This window comes from Cryptococcus neoformans, chromosome 2, assembly GCF_000149245.1.
Source record: "Cryptococcus neoformans var. grubii H99 chromosome 2, complete sequence".
NCBI classification, from domain to species: Eukaryota; Fungi; Basidiomycota; class Tremellomycetes; order Tremellales; family Cryptococcaceae; genus Cryptococcus; species Cryptococcus neoformans.
Window position 1 is genome coordinate 1,314,942 of NC_026746.1, and position 21,252 is coordinate 1,336,193.

The 21,252-nt window shown below is 48.3% G+C and overlaps 12 protein-coding genes and 1 non-coding gene; 5 read left to right on the top strand and 8 right to left on the bottom strand.

Moving 5' to 3' along the window:
• The window catches only part of CNAG_03975 (ribosome biogenesis protein ERB1), a 2,771-nt gene extending 2,575 nt beyond the window's left edge, over nt 1–196 (bottom strand). The window contains exon 1 of the mRNA XM_012192196.1: nt 1–196. This exon is cut by the window's left edge and continues 442 nt beyond it. Within this exon, the coding sequence (XP_012047586.1) occupies nt 1–161 (161 nt within the window). The 5' untranslated portion in view covers nt 162–196.
• A 109-nt stretch (nt 197–305) lies between these two features.
• On the top strand, nt 306–2,150 carry CNAG_03976 (hypothetical protein). XM_012192197.1 has 4 exons: nt 306–500; nt 574–1,285; nt 1,337–1,451; nt 1,501–2,150. The coding sequence occupies exons 1-4, from the start codon at nt 366–368 to the stop codon at nt 2,063–2,065; spliced, it is 1,527 nt and encodes a 508-aa protein (XP_012047587.1). The 5' UTR covers nt 306–365; the 3' UTR covers nt 2,066–2,150.
• A 193-nt stretch (nt 2,151–2,343) lies between these two features.
• CNAG_03977 (hypothetical protein) lies at nt 2,344–5,124 on the bottom strand. Its single transcript, XM_012192198.1, has 8 exons — nt 4,952–5,124; nt 4,738–4,903; nt 4,438–4,689; nt 4,245–4,388; nt 4,043–4,192; nt 3,609–3,997; nt 3,432–3,555; nt 2,344–3,377 (listed from the first exon to the last, which is right to left on the bottom strand). Exons 1-8 carry the CDS (start codon nt 5,023–5,025, stop codon nt 2,652–2,654), a joined length of 2,025 nt encoding a protein of 674 aa, XP_012047588.1. The 5' UTR covers nt 5,026–5,124; the 3' UTR covers nt 2,344–2,651.
• Nucleotides 5,125–5,254: 130 nt separating this feature from the next.
• CNAG_03978 (hypothetical protein) lies at nt 5,255–7,606 on the top strand. XM_012192199.1 has 3 exons: nt 5,255–5,761; nt 5,823–6,352; nt 6,399–7,606. The coding sequence occupies exons 1-3, from the start codon at nt 5,366–5,368 to the stop codon at nt 7,444–7,446; spliced, it is 1,974 nt and encodes a 657-aa protein (XP_012047589.1). The 5' UTR covers nt 5,255–5,365; the 3' UTR covers nt 7,447–7,606.
• A 563-nt stretch (nt 7,607–8,169) lies between these two features.
• Nucleotides 8,170–9,646, top strand: CNAG_03979 (ATP(GTP)-binding protein Fet5). XM_012192200.1 has 4 exons: nt 8,170–8,545; nt 8,600–8,932; nt 8,987–9,222; nt 9,278–9,646. Exons 1-4 carry the CDS (start codon nt 8,310–8,312, stop codon nt 9,289–9,291), a joined length of 819 nt encoding a protein of 272 aa, XP_012047590.1. The 5' UTR covers nt 8,170–8,309; the 3' UTR covers nt 9,292–9,646.
• Nucleotides 9,287–10,585, bottom strand: CNAG_03980 (the record flags this gene model as incomplete). 2 transcript variants are annotated; one of them, XM_012191903.1, is made up of 4 exons in its annotated part: nt 9,287–9,429; nt 9,482–9,743; nt 9,800–10,187; nt 10,239–10,585. In XM_012191903.1, coding segments are annotated over 4 exons (999 nt in total). In that variant the 3' UTR covers nt 9,287–9,427. The 2 variants fall into 2 exon arrangements, with proteins under 2 accessions (XP_012047293.1, XP_012047591.1); XM_012192201.1 differs by having other exon boundaries at nt 9,482–9,756.
• Nucleotides 10,586–10,811: 226 nt separating this feature from the next.
• Nucleotides 10,812–13,085, bottom strand: CNAG_03981 (palmitoyltransferase PFA4; the record flags this gene model as incomplete). Its single annotated transcript, XM_012192202.1, has 9 exons — nt 10,812–11,356; nt 11,656–11,773; nt 11,827–12,024; nt 12,084–12,226; nt 12,411–12,442; nt 12,488–12,588; nt 12,666–12,741; nt 12,875–12,994; nt 13,057–13,085. 9 exons carry the CDS (start codon nt 13,083–13,085, stop codon nt 10,812–10,814), a joined length of 1,362 nt encoding a protein of 453 aa, XP_012047592.1.
• A 173-nt stretch (nt 13,086–13,258) lies between these two features.
• Nucleotides 13,259–14,494, bottom strand: CNAG_03982 (hypothetical protein). XM_012192203.1 has 5 exons: nt 14,182–14,494; nt 14,060–14,102; nt 13,925–13,981; nt 13,628–13,847; nt 13,259–13,551 (listed from the first exon to the last, which is right to left on the bottom strand). The coding sequence occupies exons 1-5, from the start codon at nt 14,388–14,390 to the stop codon at nt 13,472–13,474; spliced, it is 609 nt and encodes a 202-aa protein (XP_012047593.1). The 5' UTR covers nt 14,391–14,494; the 3' UTR covers nt 13,259–13,471.
• A 110-nt stretch (nt 14,495–14,604) lies between these two features.
• On the top strand, nt 14,605–16,109 carry CNAG_12195. Its single transcript, XR_001045453.1, has 4 exons — nt 14,605–15,305; nt 15,501–15,588; nt 15,641–15,927; nt 15,988–16,109. It is a non-coding gene; the product is annotated as a hypothetical RNA (non-coding RNA).
• Nucleotides 15,779–17,399, bottom strand: CNAG_03983 (oxidoreductase). XM_012191904.1 has 9 exons: nt 17,273–17,399; nt 17,116–17,187; nt 17,012–17,060; nt 16,951–16,957; nt 16,870–16,883; nt 16,389–16,815; nt 16,133–16,332; nt 15,969–16,075; nt 15,779–15,913 (listed from the first exon to the last, which is right to left on the bottom strand). Exons 1-9 carry the CDS (start codon nt 17,296–17,298, stop codon nt 15,856–15,858), a joined length of 960 nt encoding a protein of 319 aa, XP_012047294.1. The 5' UTR covers nt 17,299–17,399; the 3' UTR covers nt 15,779–15,855.
• Nucleotides 17,400–17,437: 38 nt separating this feature from the next.
• Nucleotides 17,438–18,807, bottom strand: CNAG_03984 (hypothetical protein). XM_012191905.1 has 8 exons: nt 18,595–18,807; nt 18,415–18,498; nt 18,271–18,355; nt 18,197–18,214; nt 18,086–18,107; nt 18,012–18,030; nt 17,845–17,946; nt 17,438–17,769 (listed from the first exon to the last, which is right to left on the bottom strand). The coding sequence occupies exons 1-8, from the start codon at nt 18,733–18,735 to the stop codon at nt 17,722–17,724; spliced, it is 519 nt and encodes a 172-aa protein (XP_012047295.1). The 5' UTR covers nt 18,736–18,807; the 3' UTR covers nt 17,438–17,721.
• A 65-nt stretch (nt 18,808–18,872) lies between these two features.
• On the top strand, nt 18,873–19,929 carry CNAG_03985 (Grx4 family monothiol glutaredoxin). XM_012192204.1 has 6 exons: nt 18,873–18,982; nt 19,057–19,149; nt 19,219–19,317; nt 19,389–19,465; nt 19,532–19,602; nt 19,675–19,929. The coding sequence occupies exons 1-6, from the start codon at nt 18,950–18,952 to the stop codon at nt 19,758–19,760; spliced, it is 459 nt and encodes a 152-aa protein (XP_012047594.1). The 5' UTR covers nt 18,873–18,949; the 3' UTR covers nt 19,761–19,929.
• Nucleotides 19,885–21,180, bottom strand: CNAG_03986 (nam9 protein). XM_012192205.1 has 3 exons: nt 20,970–21,180; nt 20,451–20,912; nt 19,885–20,377 (listed from the first exon to the last, which is right to left on the bottom strand). Exons 1-3 carry the CDS (start codon nt 21,030–21,032, stop codon nt 19,949–19,951), a joined length of 954 nt encoding a protein of 317 aa, XP_012047595.1. The 5' UTR covers nt 21,033–21,180; the 3' UTR covers nt 19,885–19,948.
• Nucleotides 21,181–21,252: the final 72 nt, after the last annotated feature.

Genomic DNA, 21,252 nt, shown 5'->3' on the forward strand with positions numbered 1-21,252 from the left:
TCGCTCATATCAATTCCACTTCCTTGGTCCCCAAATTCTTCGTCGCTCTCTTCTGAGATCTGCTCCACTGCCCGCTTCTTTGGCTTTTCAGCGGTTTTGGGGGCTGATCTGGCCATCTTGGACTGTTTTGAGGTTCCAACCTTGAGTGGTTGGGGTGCCATCTTGACCGGTCTCTTGCTGCGGTTATAGAATCTCCAGACTTTCTTCCACTGTAAAAAACCTTGAACCTCCACTCTCGAATGCTGCCCGCCATAAAATTTAAAAAACAAACAAAAAAATAATCCCGCTGCACTGGATTGTCATTTCGTCATCACATTCCCATTTACTCTTTCCACCAAACAACTACTATACTCTCTACCATAAACATGGATAACACAAACGACCCTACCATGGGCGGGCTCGACGCCCTCGTGGCCGCTGCATCATCTGTATCCGCTGGAAAGAACCGCCGACAGCAGCCTGATAACATCGCAATGGACATGATTGATCCTGCCTTACACGTAGGTCTCTCGACGACGTCACCACTTCCCATCGCATCCTGACGCTGACACTTTTCGCCTTGATGCCATGCAGAATGAATCGGGAGACACATCGAACCCCGTAGAGACTATCTCAAGCCTGTTGGCAAACCCCGCCATCGTCAGTCTGATCGCAGACTACAATGCGAAAAAAGGTCATCGTCAAGTGAGCTTGTACACTCAACTTCTCTCTGGGTCGTCGGGCGGACAGCCTCCTGCCACACCGGTGCAGCAAACCCGATATGGACGTATTTCTCGCCCGCCTCTCCACGTACCTGGGACGCCAGGCCGAATGAGCGAACAGGGTGGGAGTGACTCTCAGATCCAAGCCATAAAGGACGCTTTGGAAAATGTCAGCCAGCAGGAGGGCGATGGCGACGTAAGCTATGATTCTCTTGTGGGTGCTGTGGTATCTTCGGGGCCAGAAGGCAGATTTTGGAGGCCAGGCGCTGAAGGAAGTAGCGCGACATCATGGGTTGGGGATGCCGAGACTCTTGCTCAGGCGGCGGATGCCTCTCATCGGGCTGCATTGAATAGAGCTGCGGCGATGGGTGCAAATGTGACTGGTGATACTGGTGAAGAGCAGGCAAAGGGGAATAATAGAGGCGCCACGGAAATGTCGACTTCGACGGATGAGGATGGAAGAGTTCCGGACAAGGATGGGAACTTGCCAGAGTGGCCCTTGCCTCCTTCTGGTAAAGGCGGGAGGAAGAACATGCCCAGAGATGAGTTACTTGCGAGAAGACGCGCGAGGAACAGGGTCGCAGGTGAGATTCTCTCTATGCCCAAGAGGGTAATGGAAGTTGACCGTAGTGCAGCTCAGGAATCAAGGAAGAAAAAAAAACAGTTCTTCGGCAGCCTTGCCGAACGACTACAAGAGAAAGAGGCAGCATACAACGAACTCGAAACTCACTGCCGTAACCTCGAGCGAGAGTGAGTCCTGCAGCGTACATGCTCAATCCAGCTAACGATATCATGTCAGGATTGAGCTCCTCCGTAAGACGGTCACCGATGCTAACCTTCCCCTCCCCAACTTCATTCCAGAAGTGCACATTCCCGCTCCTGTCTCCGGCGGCGAGACTCCCGCCCCCAACACTGAAACCCCCGCCGAACTTGCTTTCAGCGAGCTGTTCAACATTGATGACAATGATGACAACGACGCAGACTTTGTACCCCCTTCTTCTCCTAAGCGCGATTCCGATTCCGAAGACTCTGACGATGAGGTTGATGAGGAGCAGCCTCGTCGCAAGAAGACCAAACGTGCGCAGGAGCAAGAGCAAGAGCCCGAGCCGATGGCTGAGGACGAAGACGAAGATCTCTTCCTGCCCATCGTTGATGTCCCGGTTCCTCCCCGAGATAGCGAGGATCATCAAAAGATCGTGAAGCAGGCCATGACTGAATTGCATGTGGACACTCCAGAGCAGTTGATGAATGTGGTCAAAAAGATGGTGGAGACTGCCGAATACGGCGGTGTGACTGAGGAGCAGGTGGGCATGTTGAGTAAACTTTTGGCTTTGGGTCAGGCTCAGGGTGTCAGTGTCTGGTAAATCTCCTTTCTGTTATTGTTACGATGTTTGTAAACAGGAATGTTTTTGGTCAAAGATAATATGTAACTCGCTATCGTGTCGCATCCTGATCAACGTTAGCACAACATTGACATGCCGAATTTTGAAAAGCGGTTAGAGGGAGCTGGAAAAAGAGCTGCTCCATTCAAACATCACAAACCGTGCGGCGCACGGCGGTATTTTGGCTTCTTATATGATTCCGAATGACCTGTTCAATAACCATTTTGCTGCGGTTTGTTCAATAGATGATAAAAACGATTTTCCCATCATAACTGTTTGTCAACAAAACCATATTAAAATATTAAATGTCCCAATCTCAGTCCATTGCGTCGCATCTTCATCCGTATGGCGAGCAAATACAGCCACCTTCCTACCATCAAACGATATGTGTACACTGCACGGTGATAGGGTAGAGTAAATCGTACGGAGGAGCAATTTCAGGGGGGGCCATTGTTCGATCTCTAACACGCAAATCCATGCCACTATACCAAACGTCAGCCATACTGTTTAAATACAGATTATATCCAAGTTCATCTCCAGACGTCATGTCACGCATCAACGCTGTTCTTCATCTCCAAACAGCCTTCTTCACCATCGTTTTTGCCCCGGTTGAATTCGACTCCATAGCCTTTCTTTGCGAAGCCGCAGTCACCCCCCCCGCGCTTGTACGAATAGTCGAACCTGTCATTTCTGGCTTCTCAACACTGCCAGCAGCTTTGTTGCTGATAAATGGCTTTGGGGCTGGGGTGACACCCTTGCTCCCAGATACAGAGGATGCGTCACTCCCTGACGACGAACGGTTGTTGCCCAATGTAGATTTTCGCATAGCCGAACCTCTCATTCCGTCAACAGCCCGCTCTTTCCCTTTTCTCGGCGACCTATTCGAGGGTCCGACGTTCGTCTTCCTGCCTCTTTCGACACCCAATACACTACTGCTCAGTAGGTCCTTTTCTTTCGTCAGCAACCCGCCCACTCCCAGCTCTTTTCCCTTCTGCCTTACGGCTTTCTCCAAGACTAATCGAGATAGAGGCGTCTTTGTGGTTTTGCGTTTACCTCCTGCCATATGAGCCCTAGGGGTTCGGACTTTAGGGTGTTGTGGTGAAAGCGGGGAGGGGGAGTGAGGACGGTGCTGAAGCCATGTGGAACTTGACGAGGTGGAAATGAGTTCTTGGGCTTCCGTTTCATGAACTAAAATAGACTCTGCTATAGTGGCAGTAGAAGGCGCGATTGTTGGCGGTTTAGCTGCTTCTTCCTCCGTTCTACGTTTTTCTTCAAGGAAGTTTTGACGCTCCAGCTAATGATATAGATTAGTTATCAACCAACCTTGGAACGCAGGGTGAATTCTTACTTCAAGCTTTTGTCGTTCCTGTCTAAGCTTGGCTGCTTCTTCCGCATATTTCTTTCTCTCCTTATCCAACGCTTGCTTTTGTATCTCCATGCCTATATCCTCCTTACTGTCGTATACGTTGAACCTGTATTATTTAAGTTAGCTTTCCTGCCTAGATGATTCGAGCTTCCCACCCACTCTCGCTGCGCTTGCTTCCTGGCATAATCGGCCACTACCTTGCTCGCTTCTTCTTCCTTTCTCTTTGCACAATTAAGTTCGACTTCGAGATCTTTGATCCTGTCTTCTAGGTCCCTTTGTACCTTCTCCTTTTCACGCTCTACTCGCTTCTGATCTTCAATTTCTTCAGGCGTAGGTTGTTTGGTGAGGTGTTCATGATTGGCAGCATACTGAGGCACGCCCACCGTTATCCGTTTGCGGATTTGCTCGACTAAAGATTGCAATCGGGCATTGGCGATGGATGGATGTGACATGGATGAGGCGGATTGCGCGATACTAGAGCCGAGAGTGCGAGGTGTTGAAATGTTCAAAGGACTGAAGAACTGAGATTGGAGAAGTCGAGTGGGTGGCTATTATAAGGTTAGCGGAGGTCTTTGGCAGGACGTGAGGCATACCTCTTGACCACTCGATGCTGCCAACGCCTCTCTCAAAGCATTACCAATGGATACAACAACATGTCGGAAGGCCTCTGTCTCCTCCTGTAAGCTTGCTCTGATATCGCTAAAATCTCTAAGTGTTTGTTCAAGTAATGGGGACTGGGACTCCTACATTAATCTGGTCAGCGGATTCTGAGCTTGGACAATGAAATGTACATACAGCAACAGGTTGTATCCTTCCAGCAGGTATAGGATTTAGTAATACAAACCCTTGAGGTCTGTTAGCAATGGTAGGATCACTTCCTATCTTTGCCAGTTGATCATGAGCCTTGTTTAGGCTCATTTGAACCTTCTTAGTCTCATGCTGGAAGGGCGATCAACGACTGCAAAGGTGGAAGCAAGGTATGACTTACTGTAGCAGCTACTCGCACGGTCTCTAGGGCCTTTCGGCCTCGAGAATTCTCTTCTCTAAGCTCTTTCGTCTTCATCTCCTCCAAGGCTAGCCTCTTTTCTATGTCGGCGCATTTTGATTTCCACCCAGCCACCTCCGACTCAAGTCTAGCGTTGGACGTCTTGAGACTGTTGGTGGCCTTTTGCAATCGTTCATATTCATATTCAAGGGTGCGGTGGCGGCCATTGAGGGTATCCAGCATGTTCAGATTACTCTGTTCCCCCGTCAGCCAAATAAATCTACAAGCCAAAAAGCTACTCACAACACTGGCACCCATAAGTTCAAACAAGACTCCGACGACTTCATTGTGATCTTTTTGGCTCAAAGCACCAAGATTCAGTGGTTTTTTGGCCCATCCATGGGACATAAGCTGGGAGTTGATAGTAGTCAATTCAGCTGACAAGATTGTCGCTATACTGCTGTCCGGGCTATTTGGCAATTAGTACATCACAAAGCAGCGTCGGGGCAACACTTACTCGGCTTCCCGAGCCCCAGTCACGACCTGCTCGGGATAATGGACCGCCCTTGATGGTTCCCCTAATTTTGACATAATGCGTGGTCTATAGATACTCTCTCTACCGCCTTTGTCACCGTGAGTAAGTGGTTGCCCGGTACTATTGTGCACGAAATCACTCGCGTTTGTTTATCCCATCATGCAGTCGCCTGACGAGAAGTGAATGGATTTGGTTCCGTTATTTGCTTCCCAGGAGCACTTCCACGTCATGATATCGCTTCATAGGCATACGCACAGCGCACAGCAGCAGCCCAGCCTGCATGTAACGCAGCAACACCCACGCAAACCGACTTCTATCACACTCGTATTTCAACATCTAATCTTTCTTTCAGGTTCCTCTTTTCCAAGTTGACTGCCCAACAAAAGTCCTCGTGAAATGCAGTCTGAACAGCCCCACGGGCCGGTCAATGACTCCGCGCCGTTCCCACCGCCGTCGCCGACTCTCTTCCGACATCGCCCTCAGCCAGATGGGCCCGAGCCTTCTGGCCTACGCCACAGACTTCCTCGAACAACATCTCACGAAGGCCAACATTCTGGTCGCCACTCTGTGAGGATTAGAATTCAGTCACCTTTTGGTGATTCGGGCGCATCTTTGGAAAGGAGAATGGAAGGCTGGGTGTTGCCGGCTCATGAGACGATTGGCGAGCTAAAAGACGACTTGGCTCATGGCCAGCTCGAAGGAGCGGGACTATGGGAAAGGGAAGATATGAGGATTGTGTATCATGGTCGAATCGTGAGGGATCAAGAGAAATTAGGAGACGTCGTTGGAAAGGTGGGTCAAGAGAATTGGATAGCTGTAGATGCGATCGCTTACGTGAATCTTTCTTGATTAGATTGGAGATCACACTCACGTCTCCACTCTCCATCTTGTTGCTAGAAGGGTTCAGACAACTCCTGTCGTTCAAATGTCCAACCCAATAGACAGTTCTGCGCTAGGACCTCAACCTTCTGCGCCCGCCGCACCTGCTGTATCCAACAGCAATTCAATTAACTCCCTTGCCCTTTCTGATTCGATCCATTATCTGCTTTTCACTTCTAGACATCATCTTTTCTCTCTTTTAAGTCTGGAACCGCTAAAGTGGGAAAATACTGTGCCGTCACCTGTTGTCTCGCAAAGTGAGGCCCGAGAAGCGGTGCTTTCTGTTGTAAAAGCCTATGCTGCACATCGCGACACGACAGAGGAAGGATGGGAAAACTGGGAATTAGCATTTGCTGAAGGCAGCGATGATGATTTAAAGCGTATTTGGAATGAAACCGGACAAAGGCACGGTATTGAAAAAGAAATTAACGATCTTTGGTCAGGTCTCTTGAATAGGAACTGGTCCAATCGAGATGTCGGAGAAAAAGCAGAAGTCGAAATCGAGTGAGTATCGAGCGGAGCATGAGGGTATTCGCTGATGCATATGTAGTGGGACTGTCTATCTTCTTGACATACCGGCACTCAGCGCTTGCACGCCTGCCCAACTCACTCATCTTCTCATTTACCTCCGCATCACATCGCTAATCCCTCTGCTCAATTCGGCGTTCTACGAAGCCACTCAACAGGAGACCCAATCTCGTCTTTCCTTGCCCGTGACCCCGGCAAACGCCGGCCCTTCTCTCCCACCTAATGTCCGCGTTGTCTACCGCCGTACATTCCGTTTCTTTCTACCTTATATCCCACGTCCTGTCTTCAGCCACTTTTTCTTCTCGACCTTCAAAGTCTTCACCATGCTTTGGATGCTGACGCGCGGGATGAAATGGACTGATCCGAGGTACTGGGTGATCGCCGGTATTGCATGGGGCTGGTGGGCGGTCGATGGATGGAACACGATTGCAGTGTTTTTGAGAAACAGACAGGCGAATGAGTTGGCGCAGGAAGCCGAGCGAGCCACTCGCAATGAAAGACAAGCTGTACCCGCCGGTCCTGCTGCTGAGACGAACCAAATCCAGCAAACCCCGGCACAAGGCAACGCCCCAAACCGTCGTCACAGTCGTTCCTCTCATTCGTTGACCACCTCATTTGCACCCCTTGTCCACCTCTCGATAGACAACTCCCAGTTACGCATTCTACCTTCTTCCACTGGACAACCTGACTCTTTCGCACCTGCTCCCCGAACCCAACCGCCCAGGTTTCAAACCCAGGTCCTGTTACCTGTTCTCCTGTGGGCAGTTACCCTAATGCCGGGATGGGAAACAACGCGGGCAAAACTTATCAGAATGAGGGAAAGACGTATGCGGGCTCTCGCCAACGTTATTAACCCCGAGCAGAGCCAACCTCGCGAAGGTGCTGAGCAAACACCGGAAACGCAACGAGAGCCAGAGCTTCCTGCTGGTTTGAGCGGACCTGCTCGTGCTTACTATCTTAGAGTGCTTTCCAGGGGGGATGCCATCGATTGGGATGAAGAGCGGGAGGCTCAAAGAGCAATGGGCGTGGGGGAAGAACAAGACGAGCGCGATAGGGTTGGCTTGTTGTAGTTTTTCCTGTTGTAACTAAGAGTAGATCTTTATTTTTGTTCTTGTTTGTATGCACGGTTTGCGTCTTTCCTTGGCTACGTAGACCTATATAGGGGGTAATCTCAAATTGTATAGTATACGAAGTCATTCTCAATGATCAATGCGAACAAAAATCTGTTCTGAGAAAAGGGAGAAGTCGAAGTACATAACAGCACGGCAGCTTGCGTCATAGTAGTTTAAGACGGGGTGTTTAAACTGATATAATTGTATTCCCTTTCATGTTTTCCCCCCTTTTGTTAAATTCATTTTCTTATGTCCCGATCTCAGTGCGTTCCCGTTGTCAAGCCGACTTTCCGAACCGAACAGTTGAAGCAATATTCCCTTTTACAGTGGGACCTCCCTTCAAAAGTAGTTGATTAAAAGGGTCCATGCACGCAGTCCATCCAATAGTGGAGGATGACATATCAGATGGTGACGCTATTATTGATAAAAGAAGGCTCGATAATAAGAATACCACATAATAGGTGATGAACTTCATCTGGCTGTCTGTTGCTTGCTGCTGCATGTTTTTAGTCACAATCAACAGACAACACGACTTTGGATGATCTGGAAGATATTGTGGCATGGTCGGAACAGCTTAACAGACCTTCTAAACAGAAGAGGTATAAGACCAACCAAGGCTTTCGAACTTCAAAAAAGTATCTGCTCTTTTTCCTTCTTAAACTATCCCTTGCTTAAACATCACGGAGTTTCCAATAATGTCCGCGATAACAATCTACCCCCCCGCACTCCGCCAGCAGAAAATGAGTTCAACCACTGCACCAACCGGCAACGACATCAACTTGCAACTCAACTGCTAATACAACTTACCTATCCACCCCACAATGCGGTACGCGATTCTAGTAACAGGCCCAGCAGGTGCCGGAAAGTCCACTTTCTGTGCCTCTCTTATTACACACGCTCAAACAATTGGTCGCTCTGTTCATCTGGTAAATCTTGATCCTGCTGCCGACAAGTTCGAATACGAGCCGACTATCGATATAAGGGATCTTATCAACTTAGAAGATGTTATGGAGGAGCTGGAGTTTGGACCAAACGGTGGTTTGATATATTGTTTTGAGTGAGTAGTATGTGGATCAGGCAAGGTGAAGCCGGCTGACAAAGGTGTTTTCAGATATCTTCTCAATAACCTTGATTGGCTAGAAGATGAATTAGGCGCATATGAGGACGATTATCTTATAATAGACTGTCCTGGACAAATCGAACTATACACCCATGTCCCACTTCTTCCCCGCCTCGCCACGTTCCTCTCTACTTCTCTCAATTTCAGAACATCAGCAGTCTACTTGATAGACTCGCAGTTCATGCAGGACAAGAGCAAATTTTTTGCAGGTGTAATGAGTGCCATGAGCTGTATGCTCTCCTTGGGAATTAGCATGTTGTGCTTGATGAGCAAGATGGACTTGGTAAAGGATAAGAAGGGCCGAACGAAGAGAGAAGTTGGAAGGTAGGCATCTGCGAATTCATATCGTCGCGTTGGCTGCTCACAAGCCTTGCTTAGATATCTTGACCCAGACCCCAATCTGCTACTTGAGGATATCAATCAGGGCACCAACCCGAAGTTCAATCAGCTTAACCGAGCCGTCGTCTCTCTGATAGAAGATCAGAACATTGTATCTTTCTTACCACTGGACGTTACATCAGAAGACTCTGTAAATACTGTTCTCAGTCATATCGACAACATGATGCAGTATGGCGAGGACGAAGAGCCCAAGGTCCCCAAGGACATGGATGATGGTGAGTTTGTTGTACCTCCTCGTAGCTATAATATGGAACTAATCGTTCACGACAGGTGATTTTGACTAGGTCATATATATACATATGTATTATTACACATGCTGGCAACAATACAGAGATTACAAACATGCGATGGGAATTTCAGGTCGATCATACAAGCTAAACAGTAATCGGAGTATTTTCCAAGTGACCTTCAATAGGTGTCCTCTTGAGGGAAGAACATCAGCTCTAATCTTTGAAGAAATCACAGTACGCTCACAACGTTTTACTTCACTCAAAATCTTCTCAAAATCTTCTGCAACTTTGTCCCAGTCACATTGATCAAGCACTACCAAGGGACCCGCGACATTTCTTGTAGCTCTCAATAGGGCAAACTTGTGCGTATCAGGAAGAGACTTAAAGAGCGAATACGGCATGGCGGAAATATCCAATGCAGGAGAGCCAAAAATCCCATCCTTGTGTAAGTCAAACTCGGAGCCTGGCAAGTTGAGCTTTCGCCTTTTATTGCTTGCAGGATATGTCTGCGAATGATCACTCAATTAGTGACATTAGCAAAGCCCGCCTTGCCTGAGCTTACAGAAGAACCACCCCGACTTTCTCCAACCCATGTCCATTCATTGCCCGCTTGAACCGCGGATTTGCATAGCCCCTCATCACCCATCATACATCCTGCTTTGAATATTCTGCTTGCAGAGATACAGCCCTCTTCCAACCACACTCTCATCATTCTACTCAACTTCTCTAGTAAGGCTCGATCGCATTGGAATTTCTTGAGGAACGAGATGAGTGTTTCGTAATGATTGAATGACTGGACCGTTGGTGTCGGTAATGATGAGTAGGATTGAGAAGACAGTAAGTGGAGGAAAAGGGTTATTATGGAGGAGGCTTCGAGAAGGGAGTCGGTAAAGTAGATTGTTGATGGTAAGCCCGACTTGGAAGGTCTTGTCATTGCAGCAAAGACCGGGCTTATATGTATCAGTTTTTATATATGTGTATTAGCGAGACAGGTCGCTTACCTTGCAGCTTGCAGAAGTTCTGGGCTCGTGTAGAACTTGATACCATCGCTTGCTACGACTTCTGTATCGTTTCCACTCGCCAAGGATATACTATCCGGGCTACCATGGGGAGTAGTGAGGGGGGTTAGAGGCGGTGTATCGGAAGGACTGCTGGAGCCACTGAGGAAAGTGAAGTTGTCGTTGTCATCCTCAGGAATCGGCGCAAGTCCTGGTGGGATGAGTAACATCTTCATCGTTCGTCTGTAGAAAACAGCAGTCGAGTTCGGGACACAAGCGCTCTTTATATCTCCCTTCATCCATCGCCACCCTGCATGAACGACGCGGACAGAGTCGGATGTGCAAGCCATTGCCGGGGCTCTTTCATCGTACCCAGCTGATACAAAGGACCCTCAATCTCCATTGATCCGCAAGCATCGGAAAATCCAGCAAATGTTCTTGTGTATCACATACTCGACACGCCGTTTATTTCGATCGACTTCCGCCGATGTCTTTCCAGCACAAGATGATCACAATCCACAGATGACAGATATCATACATACACATAACCATGAATCAATGCAATATGCCCCCTCATCAATGCGTGTATCCCGATTCCTCCTCCGGATCATAAACGTTATATCGTCCTCTCATCTCCCAGGGTCTCTCGACATACGGATCTTCTCCAGGCGCTTCGTCATACCCTGCCTCGTCATCCCACCCGACTTCTTCATCCATCATTCCAGCATAGGCGTTCCAACCACCCCCAGGAGCCACTTCCCATCCTTCACTTCCTCTTCTCACCCTCGGAACCAGTGTAGTCATTCTTTCTCCGGGATACATAGGCCCTTCGTCATAATGATCATAATCGGACAGATATGGCTCTGGTGAGCTTGAAGCGGAGATGGAGCCGTTATCACGTTCGTCGCCTGAAGAGTAATGACGGCCTTGCTCGTGTGAATATTCGTCCTCATCAATACGGGGCGTGCTACTCCGGCGTGCACGAAGCGAGTTTGTGGGCCGCAGGTTGGGATTGAAGCCATTGTTACCGTAAACGAAGGGAGAGGCGTGGGCAGGAATGGGAGGTGGGTTAGGGAGTCTAGAAGGATCTTGAGGCGGCCAAAAGTACTGAGTCATGTGATCTACAGACGATGGAAAAGTCAGCATACGAAAACCTGTGAGTTAGAAAATCAACAGTCAACGGTTGCTCGGGACTCGCTCATGGGTCATCACTTACATTACGCCATCTACACCATCGAATGCTCTAATTTCGCTCGTCCGTGGCGCACCCTTTCCTCGCCATGACCCATTCCGGGGCGACCATTGGTCCCACTGCCACTTCCAGCGCTTTCGCGCTGATCGGCGGCCCCATATTCGACAGGAGCAGACGACCCTTCCCGGGGCGCCACGATATCTGCCCATTCAACGGTTGCTGACTTACCGCCTGCTGAAGGGTTGACGGGGAACGAGAGCCCGTCGCCTTGCATCTTTTGGGGCCAAAGCCAGAGAAGCGGGTTGGGCCCAAGCACTGATTTGATGTTCTTGTAGATGCCAATGTTCTATATCAACTGTCAGCGTCGACTGATTACGACGTAGGGCAATCAAAACGCACATAAGGATACTTGACCTCTTTGATTTTTCCTCTGCGAATAAGAGTAGCCACTTTGTCCTTCTCCCAACCTTCGATGGTGGTACTATTTCCGCACGCAAGATATACGTGGTAGATGGAAAACATGCCGACACAGAGCCAGACAGGGACACAAGTAGCAAAGTTAAAAACAAGGAACAAGACATCGGCGAGTGTGGGCTCCTGCTTGGGTGCGATGTCAGCGTTCACCGCGCGTAGTACGCTGTGCAACTGTGGCTCACATGGTAGTACTCGGCAATATAAAGTACACGCCTGACCATGATAATGAGATGGAATGTCGTGCCGATGTCCACCCAAAGCAAAAATCGAATGAAATGTCCTTGGTTATAGAAGCCTACACAGTTACCGATCCAAGGGCAATGGTCTGTATCGATCCATTAAGATGCGAACTTTTATGACAGCTTGATAGGACTCACGATCAAGCTATAGATAGAAGACGACAGATAAGTAAAAGTTAGTGAAATCCCAAGGTTGTTTAAGAAAACGGCGCACTTTGAGCTACAATACATTGTCAGTCATATTCTGTCCTTACGCTTCAGAAGACTCACCCAACATGTTTTGCACTGCCTGCAATGATGCGCTATTCCCTCTGGATCAGCTCTGGCCGCATTAATAAACAAAGCACCCACCTCTTGGCGGTTTGTAATGCGCGCAATTCTTGCAGTATCTCGGCGTATGTGTGCCCTTCTTAACTTCCATACCATCCATCGCACCGATATTTGGCCTCTAGAACGGCCCAAGCCGTCATTAGTATCTATCCCTTGTGCGAGTCTGTTTCCATTGTCCGCATGAAGATAACTTACCCAGCCTTCTGGTACGGTTCCAGGGGACGTTATAACACATAAGCGGTAGTTCCAAAATATCATGAATGCGGCCAAACTGCGTCCAAAAAAAAGAGTTTGTCAGCATTCAATAGAAGTAAAAAGCAGTACATTTCCAATCGATAAATTCTCGCTAGAGGCCCGGCGGGCTTGAAGCCATAAAGGAGTGCAGAAGCAGTGAAACGACTGACTTGAGGGGGACAAGGAGCATGAGCAGATCTAAGCTGATCTCACGGCCGTACCATGGCCAGATGACAAATATTTGGGAGGAGAACGCGATGAAGGAGATGAGAATGACGGTTCCCCCTACCCTATGGATCGGCGTAGGTCAGCATTCAGCGGGCACGAAAGATGGGCGGGAAGGAGGACGAACCATACGCGTGACCAATTTCTGGCGGCCATCTCGGGCGGGGCGGCAAAAATCTAACGATAGCGATGGGAAAGAATAGAAAATAAAGAGTAAACTTGCGAAGAAGCGCTGACAAAAGACAGTGATGAGTGAGGCGGTCCAAATAATACCCGACGACGCGTGGGAGTGGGGGATTCATTTCAAGTGATGGGGGACTTCGTCGGATGAGAACAGCTAGGATACACGTATGCATGGTTCTATGTAAGTTGACGTATTGCGTCCCAATTGCACCAATGTATTGAAGCTTTAACAATGTAGTAGTAAGAATAAATCGGATGAACAGTAATATAATGAATAAATTTGTGTTTCTTTGGACGGCTCTTCTGCCGGCCATTGAGGCCTGGCGTTGCGTGGCTACCAAAGCCATATTGAGGGATTTCTAATCCCGCTTCCTCAGAACGTGCGAAGGGGCTGGTATCATACCGAGTATGCCCAGAGTGAACATGAACAGCGAAGTTGCTGTAACTTAGACATCAGTGACCCAACCAACTCTACGCGAGGCAAAGACGCCCGAAGAGTGGTGTGATTGACTCACCTCCGACCATCGAACTGAACACTCCCATGCCGTCCCTCCCCTCCATCTGCCCCAGGCTAGCATTCCCGACTCCCTTCACAGCATCCATTACAGACTCGAACATCGTCGTCTTCCCTGCTTGGGAAAGAGAAATAACGAGGCATGTCCAGCTGCCAAGAATGGTCATGGTTAAAAGGGGTACAATGATCCGTAATCTGGCAGATTCTTGCCATTTGGTATACTATCATTGAAACAGGTTAGTTAATAGCTTGTATGACCTATGTGAGGATGATTTTTTAATCAAGTAGAAAGCCTTACATTTGGAATATACCCGCGAAGCCAGGGAATGAAAAGAACCAAGTAAAGGAAAATAAACTAGTATCAACAAACAAACGTAAGCGTTTAGCAATGAAGAATGTAGATATTCTGTACACCCAAGAAGGCATTACTGACTATCGTGGCGACATGCAATCCCAGACCAGCCAGCATCATCCTCCTACACAAATACGGTTTCATTTATCAGTTTTCTAGCCATTCGATAGCCACACATCCCAGAATCAAGAATATACACCCACTTGATCCAACCATCCTCCTTGTGTAACACCCTAGACAACACAGTCGACAGGTCGACCCACCAACAACCCCCAGCGCCGACCAGGATATACTTGCCGTGCTTGACGAATACGGATGTCCTGTCTGGAGGGGAGTCGATGGATGCGACGACGTTGCCACTGGACTGGGATGAGAAGGATGGCCGACGCTTTGTGAGGTCAGAGTTGGTCATTATCCTGCTTCTTGGAGGAAATATGAAGAAAAGTTGGTGGGGAAACGGGACGGATGTACTGAAATTAGAGGTAAGAGTTCCCCCAGGTGCGAATTACTAAAAACACTAATCGCAGGCAGGCACGACGATTAGATCCCACCACAAACAAATACAACAAATCTTGATTACCCGACGTCGTTCGCTTCTCGGCGAGTTCTACCTTTCGAATGAAAGAAAACGATCCGCTCCTCCAGAGGAAGATCTGAGAAATGACAGCTTTAGCTATTAACGTTGGCGCCCCACTTGAAGGCAGTCTCCCTAATGAACTTAGGCAAGTAATGGCGTCTAACTCTGCGACCTTAGTCGAGCAACAGTGTCCGTCTCTCTCAATCTGGTAATACGTACATACACTACCTCGACTACTGTATGTCAACTTCAAGAACCTGGCTGATCTACCTAGTTTCTAACCCTGGGAATGCAACTGGCAACCCACTTTATATGGGCCCATTGTCAACCGATTTTAGGAACCGGGGCAAGCAATGGTATCCATTTCTATGACCTTTACGTCAACTGCAAGAACTTGGTCTACCTAGTGTCCAATCTTGGGCGCGCAATCGCCGACCAGGATTAGTATTTGGGCAAGCTATGGTACCGAACTTCATGACCTTAGTTGAGAGGGCCTGCAATTGTTCAACCTGAACTTATCCAATTCTAAGACCTTGGTTGAGCAATAGTGTCAACCTCTCTCGCCCTGGTGGTACACTATCTCGACGACTTTGGGTCAACTCAAGAGTCTGGCGTACAACTGGCAACCAGACTTAGGAACTCGAGCAAGCAACGGTATCCAACGCTAAGGCCTCAGTTGCGCTAGAGGTGCAACTGTCAACCAATCTTAAGAACTTGTCAAATAATGGTGTCCAACTCTAGGTTCTTGGTGTAAGTGCCATGCATTAACTTCAAGGAGACACGATCATGGCCTTTGTACAATTTCCAGCGTTTGTTGTTATTGGTATTCACCGATGTTGGCCCCGTGCCCAGTGTATTTCCACTTTTCTTTTCAGCTTCCTTTTTTTTTCTCTTTTTTTTTTTCAAACTGCCCCAAACATCCAAGATCACTGATCGCAGATGCAGTTGGACTCTCCTTTCCTTACTCTTAGAAAGAGAGCTTTTCTTTTGCTGTTTAGTTGTTGGCGATTAGTTGTATTTCTTCAGGTGTTTGGTGGGTATTCTTGTGTTCGCACTTTATCGACTTTACTAACTGGACATGGCAGTTATAATTCAGTTTTTGTTAGCCTTTGCCCAGGTGTCTGTCATGTGGATCTGAATGACAGTTCCTGTTCTCCCACGCTAACGGCTTATTGCCTGCCATAACAACCAACTGTTCGCGACAAGCTGCTATTGTGGCACTGTTTTTCAAGTTGCGAAAGACTACATGCATCTTATGGCCTCAAAAACATTGCTGACTTCCAACTTTTCTTCTATTTCTTTACCAGACCTTCTTGTACTGTTCCTCAGACTTCTCCCCGAATACGTTGATGGGCCAGCTAAACGAAGAAGAGTCAGTCTCATTTTTAATACAGCTGAGATGTGTCTGCTTACCTGGGGTTGTACTCGGCAGGAATGTTAGCCCTGGAGGCATTGGCTTTGCCAACCTTGTTAATTTCCTCGAAGGTGTCATCGCTGAGCTTAAAGTCCTCAAAGTTAGACTATTTTCCGGCAGCTCATTAGCATTGATTACGCCATATATTTGCTCTGGGCCCTACCTTGATTCGAGATGGAGTAACAGACTTGGGAATAACCGCGAAGCCCTGGTGGGCCGCCCAGTTGATCAAGACCTGCGCAGGCTCCTTATTGAGCTTCTTGGCGATGTCAATGATTTGGGGCTGGTCAATGATTCGGGGTTTGCCAGTGGTGTTGTTGCCGAGAGGAGAGTAGGCGGTGATGACAATGTTCTTCTCCTTGCCTTGAGGTAAAAGTCAGATGATAACTAATCAGATAAGAACGACAAGGTCAACTTACAGTACTTGAAGAGCTCGGGTTGGATCAAGCTGGGGTGACACTCAATCTGGTTCATGGTGGGAACAACACCAGTCTCCTTGATGAGCTTCTCCAAAAGCTCAACGTTGAAGTTGGATACACCGATGGCCTTGACCTTCTTGGTCTCCTTGGAGATCCTGATCAACTCCTTCCAAGTGTCGACGACGCTAGGTCCATCCCAGTCAATGGCGACCTTACCGTCCTCAGTCTTGGGGAAGAGGTTGCCTCCAGGAGCGAAAGGCACGGGCCAGTGGATAAGGTAAACATCAAGGTAGTCGGTACCGAGTTGCTTGAGGGAGGTGTCAAGGTCGGCCTCAACCTTCTCTGGTCGGTGAGAGTTGTTCCAGAGCTTAGAGACAAGGAAGAGATCCTTTCGGGGGACACCCGAGGCCTTGATACCTTGGGCAACCTGGAAAAGAAGTTAGCTACAGCCTCTTTCCTGTCTGCACGAAATGACACTTGCCTCGTCCTGGTTTTCTGTATACGCGGGCAAAAGGTTGATATTAGCTAACGATTCCATAGATACTAGCTGGGCCAAACGCACGGTAAATCTATGCATTTACATGAGCTTATTCCCTGCTGTGAGTAAGATGGCAAAGACTTACTAAAGCACAGTCAATGTGTCGGTAGCCGACCTTGATGGCCTCCTCAACGCTAGCTCATTTGTCAGCATCATCCTCTATCTATGGATAAATTTCCTTAAACTTACGCCTTCTCGACCTCACCGGGGGCAGCCTGCCAGGTGCCGAAACCGATCTGAGGGGCGACAACGCCGTTGTTACTGTGATGTGATGTTAACCCGTCGATAGCCGATACAGATAGATGACAAGCTGCCTGCTGCGTGACACGGAAGATAAATTGCTTACAGCTTGAGAGTTCGACCGAGAGACATTTTGTTTACTTTGTCCTTTTTTATTGCTAGAAAAAGTATATAGATGGAAATAGGGAAGACAAAGAGGAGAGGAAAAGGGGTATTTATATTTGGGGGATTGGGTGGGCGTCCCCAGCGGTCCTCCCGTCTCCCGAGTCAGCCAGCACACCATTTGCATGCAACCTCCACCTCCACCTCACGACCCCATGATGTCACCTTTTCGGCAAATCCCAAAGACAAACGCGGGGCATTTCCCCAGCTCGCTGGTAAATGTCAACGGAGAATACAAGGAGTATTGACGGAGTTTAACAATGGACGTGTCTATCGGGACTTGAGCTGAGAATATGCCTAGTTGCTGTTTTTCCATCCATGGTTGAATGAAGCATATACATAGGTATACCGCTCTATGGATCCCGCCCACCGCAGAGGTAGAAAGACACCTGCCTAATCATGGTAGTACTTGTTAAACTTTTCAATCAATTCCGGGTCATCCTACCGACGCATCCCACATCAGCTCTAATGGTGCAGACCAGGATGGAAGATGGGAGACATGATATTCGGACTTACACGATAACGAGCCTGGAAGCCTGAAAATCCATCGCGAAGGACAAAAATTTCTTGAGGCGTTGAAGGGTTAGGGTAGCGGTGATTGCGGGTCTCAGAGTAGATCTGTCGATGAATGGTCAGGTATCTACCTCATCATCGCCAGGGTTGGGCACTGATACGAAGCTCACTCTAGCTGCTTTAGGCCCTCTAATACCAGACGATCAGCCAGCATCTGCAGAAGTCAGGAAATGAGGAGACGAACCGAGCTTGTGAGAGGTAACAATCTGCACGTCCCGCCACGATACGTAGTCAGCTGCTGTTATTTCGTGTCTTCCTCCTCCCTCTTTCCCTGATCAACCTAATGTTTACGTACGGAAGACTACCTTGGGCACTGTATAAATCCGAACCAGGTCAGCAAAGGGAGAATCATATCCTATCGATACGCACCCTTCTCCAGCTTCTCTACCAACTCATCCACAGTCGCATGGAACCTATCGCTAGGGTAGTTCAGAGCAGACACGATGTTGCCTCCCTACATCAGTACCATTTATTCAGCATTCGAGGTACAGCTCAGAGAGTATGCCGACTTGCCACAAAGTCACTATCCCTCACATCTACCACAACGAAATCCTTCAGTGTCTCCGCAGGTTTAGCTTTTATGATTTCTGCCAGTTGCTAGGTTCATTTAAGATGTCAATATCACATACTTCGGTCATATTTTGGGCAAGAAGATATGTGTCAGACACCTCCATTGAGGCAGTGATGACCCACCTCCGCGGAGATATACTTGAACGGCAACGAAAATGACATCCTTCCTGCTTTTGTTTCCAGTCCCAGATTTTTCGTGTCTGTTGAGTATGGACACCTCTTTGACAATATCCTTATACCCAGAAGTCTAGGAACCGTAAGCATACACGGAAATTAGAAATATTGTCCAATGAGGTTGCTGAGAATGCACATCAGTATTTGCGGGTGAGCATCACCGCGCCCAAGTCGTGCAAATAAAAAGGTGGAGGCGCCCGAACGGCCGCTTACTCTATTTTTGCCGCTGTAATTTGACTGGACATCCATTTGATTCTTCAGTTTACAATTGTGACCCTTAACTTTCAAAAACTACATCTTCATCATGGTCTTCGCTAGGCTTGGTCTCCGTACCCTTGTACGTCGATCTCTTCAACTTGCTCGTATCGCTTATATTCAGTGGACTTTCTTGCTGACTCATCTCATTTCCAGCGATCCCTCCCTCAGTCTCAGGTCGCTCGATCAACCACTATCCTGGCCCAAAGGCGGTTCCTTTCCGCCGAGGCTAGGAAACTCATTGACGGTGTATGCTTGCCATGATTATAGCTCAATTGTATACAAAATAGATTGGCTAACTTTCCGGATCTCCCACAGGCCGTCAAGAGCAACCCCCTTGTTGTCTTCATGAAGGGCACACCTGATGCTCCTCAGTGTGGTTTCTCCAGGGCCGTTTGCCAGATCCTTGATGTTCAGGTGAGCAGTTCCTATATGTATGATTATTAGCGATCTGGCTGACATACGAGGATTGCCGTTTATGATTGCAGGGTGTCCCAAGAGAAAATCTCAAGACCTACAACTGTCTCGAGGATCAGGAACTTCGTGAGGGTATCAAGGAGTACAGGTGAGATTTGACCGCGTTTTACATGGTCCAAACATGATGCTGCCAGATTATTAACCCAATTATCAGTGAATGGCCCACCATCCCTCAAGTCTACATCAAGGGTGAATTCGTTGGTGGATGCGACATCCTCTTGTCAAGTGAGTATCCTTAGATGCAGTTCACGTAAGTGATCCTTCGATGACGCTGATCATTTTTGTCCCATTCTGCAGTGCACCAAAGCGGAGAGCTTGAAGACCTATTGATTAAGGAGGGCCTTGCTCCTCCTCTTCCTGAGGGACCCGAGAGCAGCGCCTAAAGAGATGTAATATACACAATAATGAATGCATTATCTCACAGAGTCCTGCCTCATGGCGTCAGTTAGACGGACACACCGCATAGGGGCATCGCTCCGTACGCTTTATAAGATACCATGCCTATATCGAGCGCTATTAAAATGAAATCCATGCAAAAAATGCCTAGTGCACAACTCTACCAACAACACCTCTATTGCTTGCCGAAACCGCCAAAGGGGTTTGGCCACTTCTTTGTCTTATTCCTCATTCTTGGTGCAGACCTCTTGAACCACTCCCAACCGAGACTCATCAACTCGCCCCCGGCATCATATGGTGATGGGATTTCGGAATAATTCGGGCGGGCAGTAGGATGTCGGACATAGACTGCTGAACAGGTGAGGTAGGATGGGAGAAGGTACGCTGGGACGAAAAGGTGAGGAGAAGCGTAGTCTGGGAGTTTGAAGTAGGATGAAGCGACGGGACCGATGGGTTCTGAGGGCTTCTCTTCGGAAGCCTCACCCTCGACATCCTCCTCTGCTGATGGTTGGGATTTTGATTTGGGCGCTTGGAGCATAACGATTTGGGAGGGGTTGACCGTGAAGACATCTCCAGGGTTAAGCATGATGTTCGGGTTTCGCATCTACAAAATCAAAGCCGACATTTGAGCATTGCTTCCCCTTTTGCTGAACACAGCAATAAAGATAAAAGCTTACCACCTGGCCGTTAAGCTTGACATGTCCCTGAACCACATATCTCCTCGCTTCCCACACATTCTGAGCGAAACAAGATCTGAAGATCAACACATCCAATCTCCTCTCGATATCCGCAAAAAGCATAGTCCCAACCGGCGCCCTGCTGTCCTTCGCCTTGCTCTTCGCCTTCTTCTCATCGCGTGTCCTTCCTCCAGCCCTTTCTCGGCCTTCAATCCATTTGCCCATTTCCCCCACCTCGTTCTTGCCCCCTTCGTGAATAGCAGGGAGTTTTTCAGGCATGTACCATCTCGCAAACTTGGTGTACCCTATGTGGTCACCATGGTATCCTCGCAAGAGACGCTTGGCGATCCATCGAAGCTGGAAGGGAGTTGCGTTGGTACGGGTAAAGTCGTGTTCTCGGCGTATAGGAGACTCGGGAGAAGAACGTTGCCAGATATTGAAGAGATTCTCTGGAGACCAGCTCTGCGGACAGGTGGGTTAGCGATGTGCGCGAGGCCAACTCTGCCATATTTAACACACCATACGAGGGATAGCCCTTTTGTGGTTGAACACATTTCTTGTAGTGTACGGCCTGTATGGCATGGTGTGAACAAGGGTATAGTTTGCAGGTGTGGAAAGAGCAGATGGAAATTACCGGCAAAATAACACCGTTCAGTCGCGAGACCTGACTTGTCGAAATCCAAAAAGTCTGAAAGAAACGCCACGCTCGGAGATTGCGGCAATATCCGCAACTTCCCCCTACGTTAATTCAACTCCTTCCATTTGCAGCAACGAGTTTGACAAAATTCAACGCTGCACACAT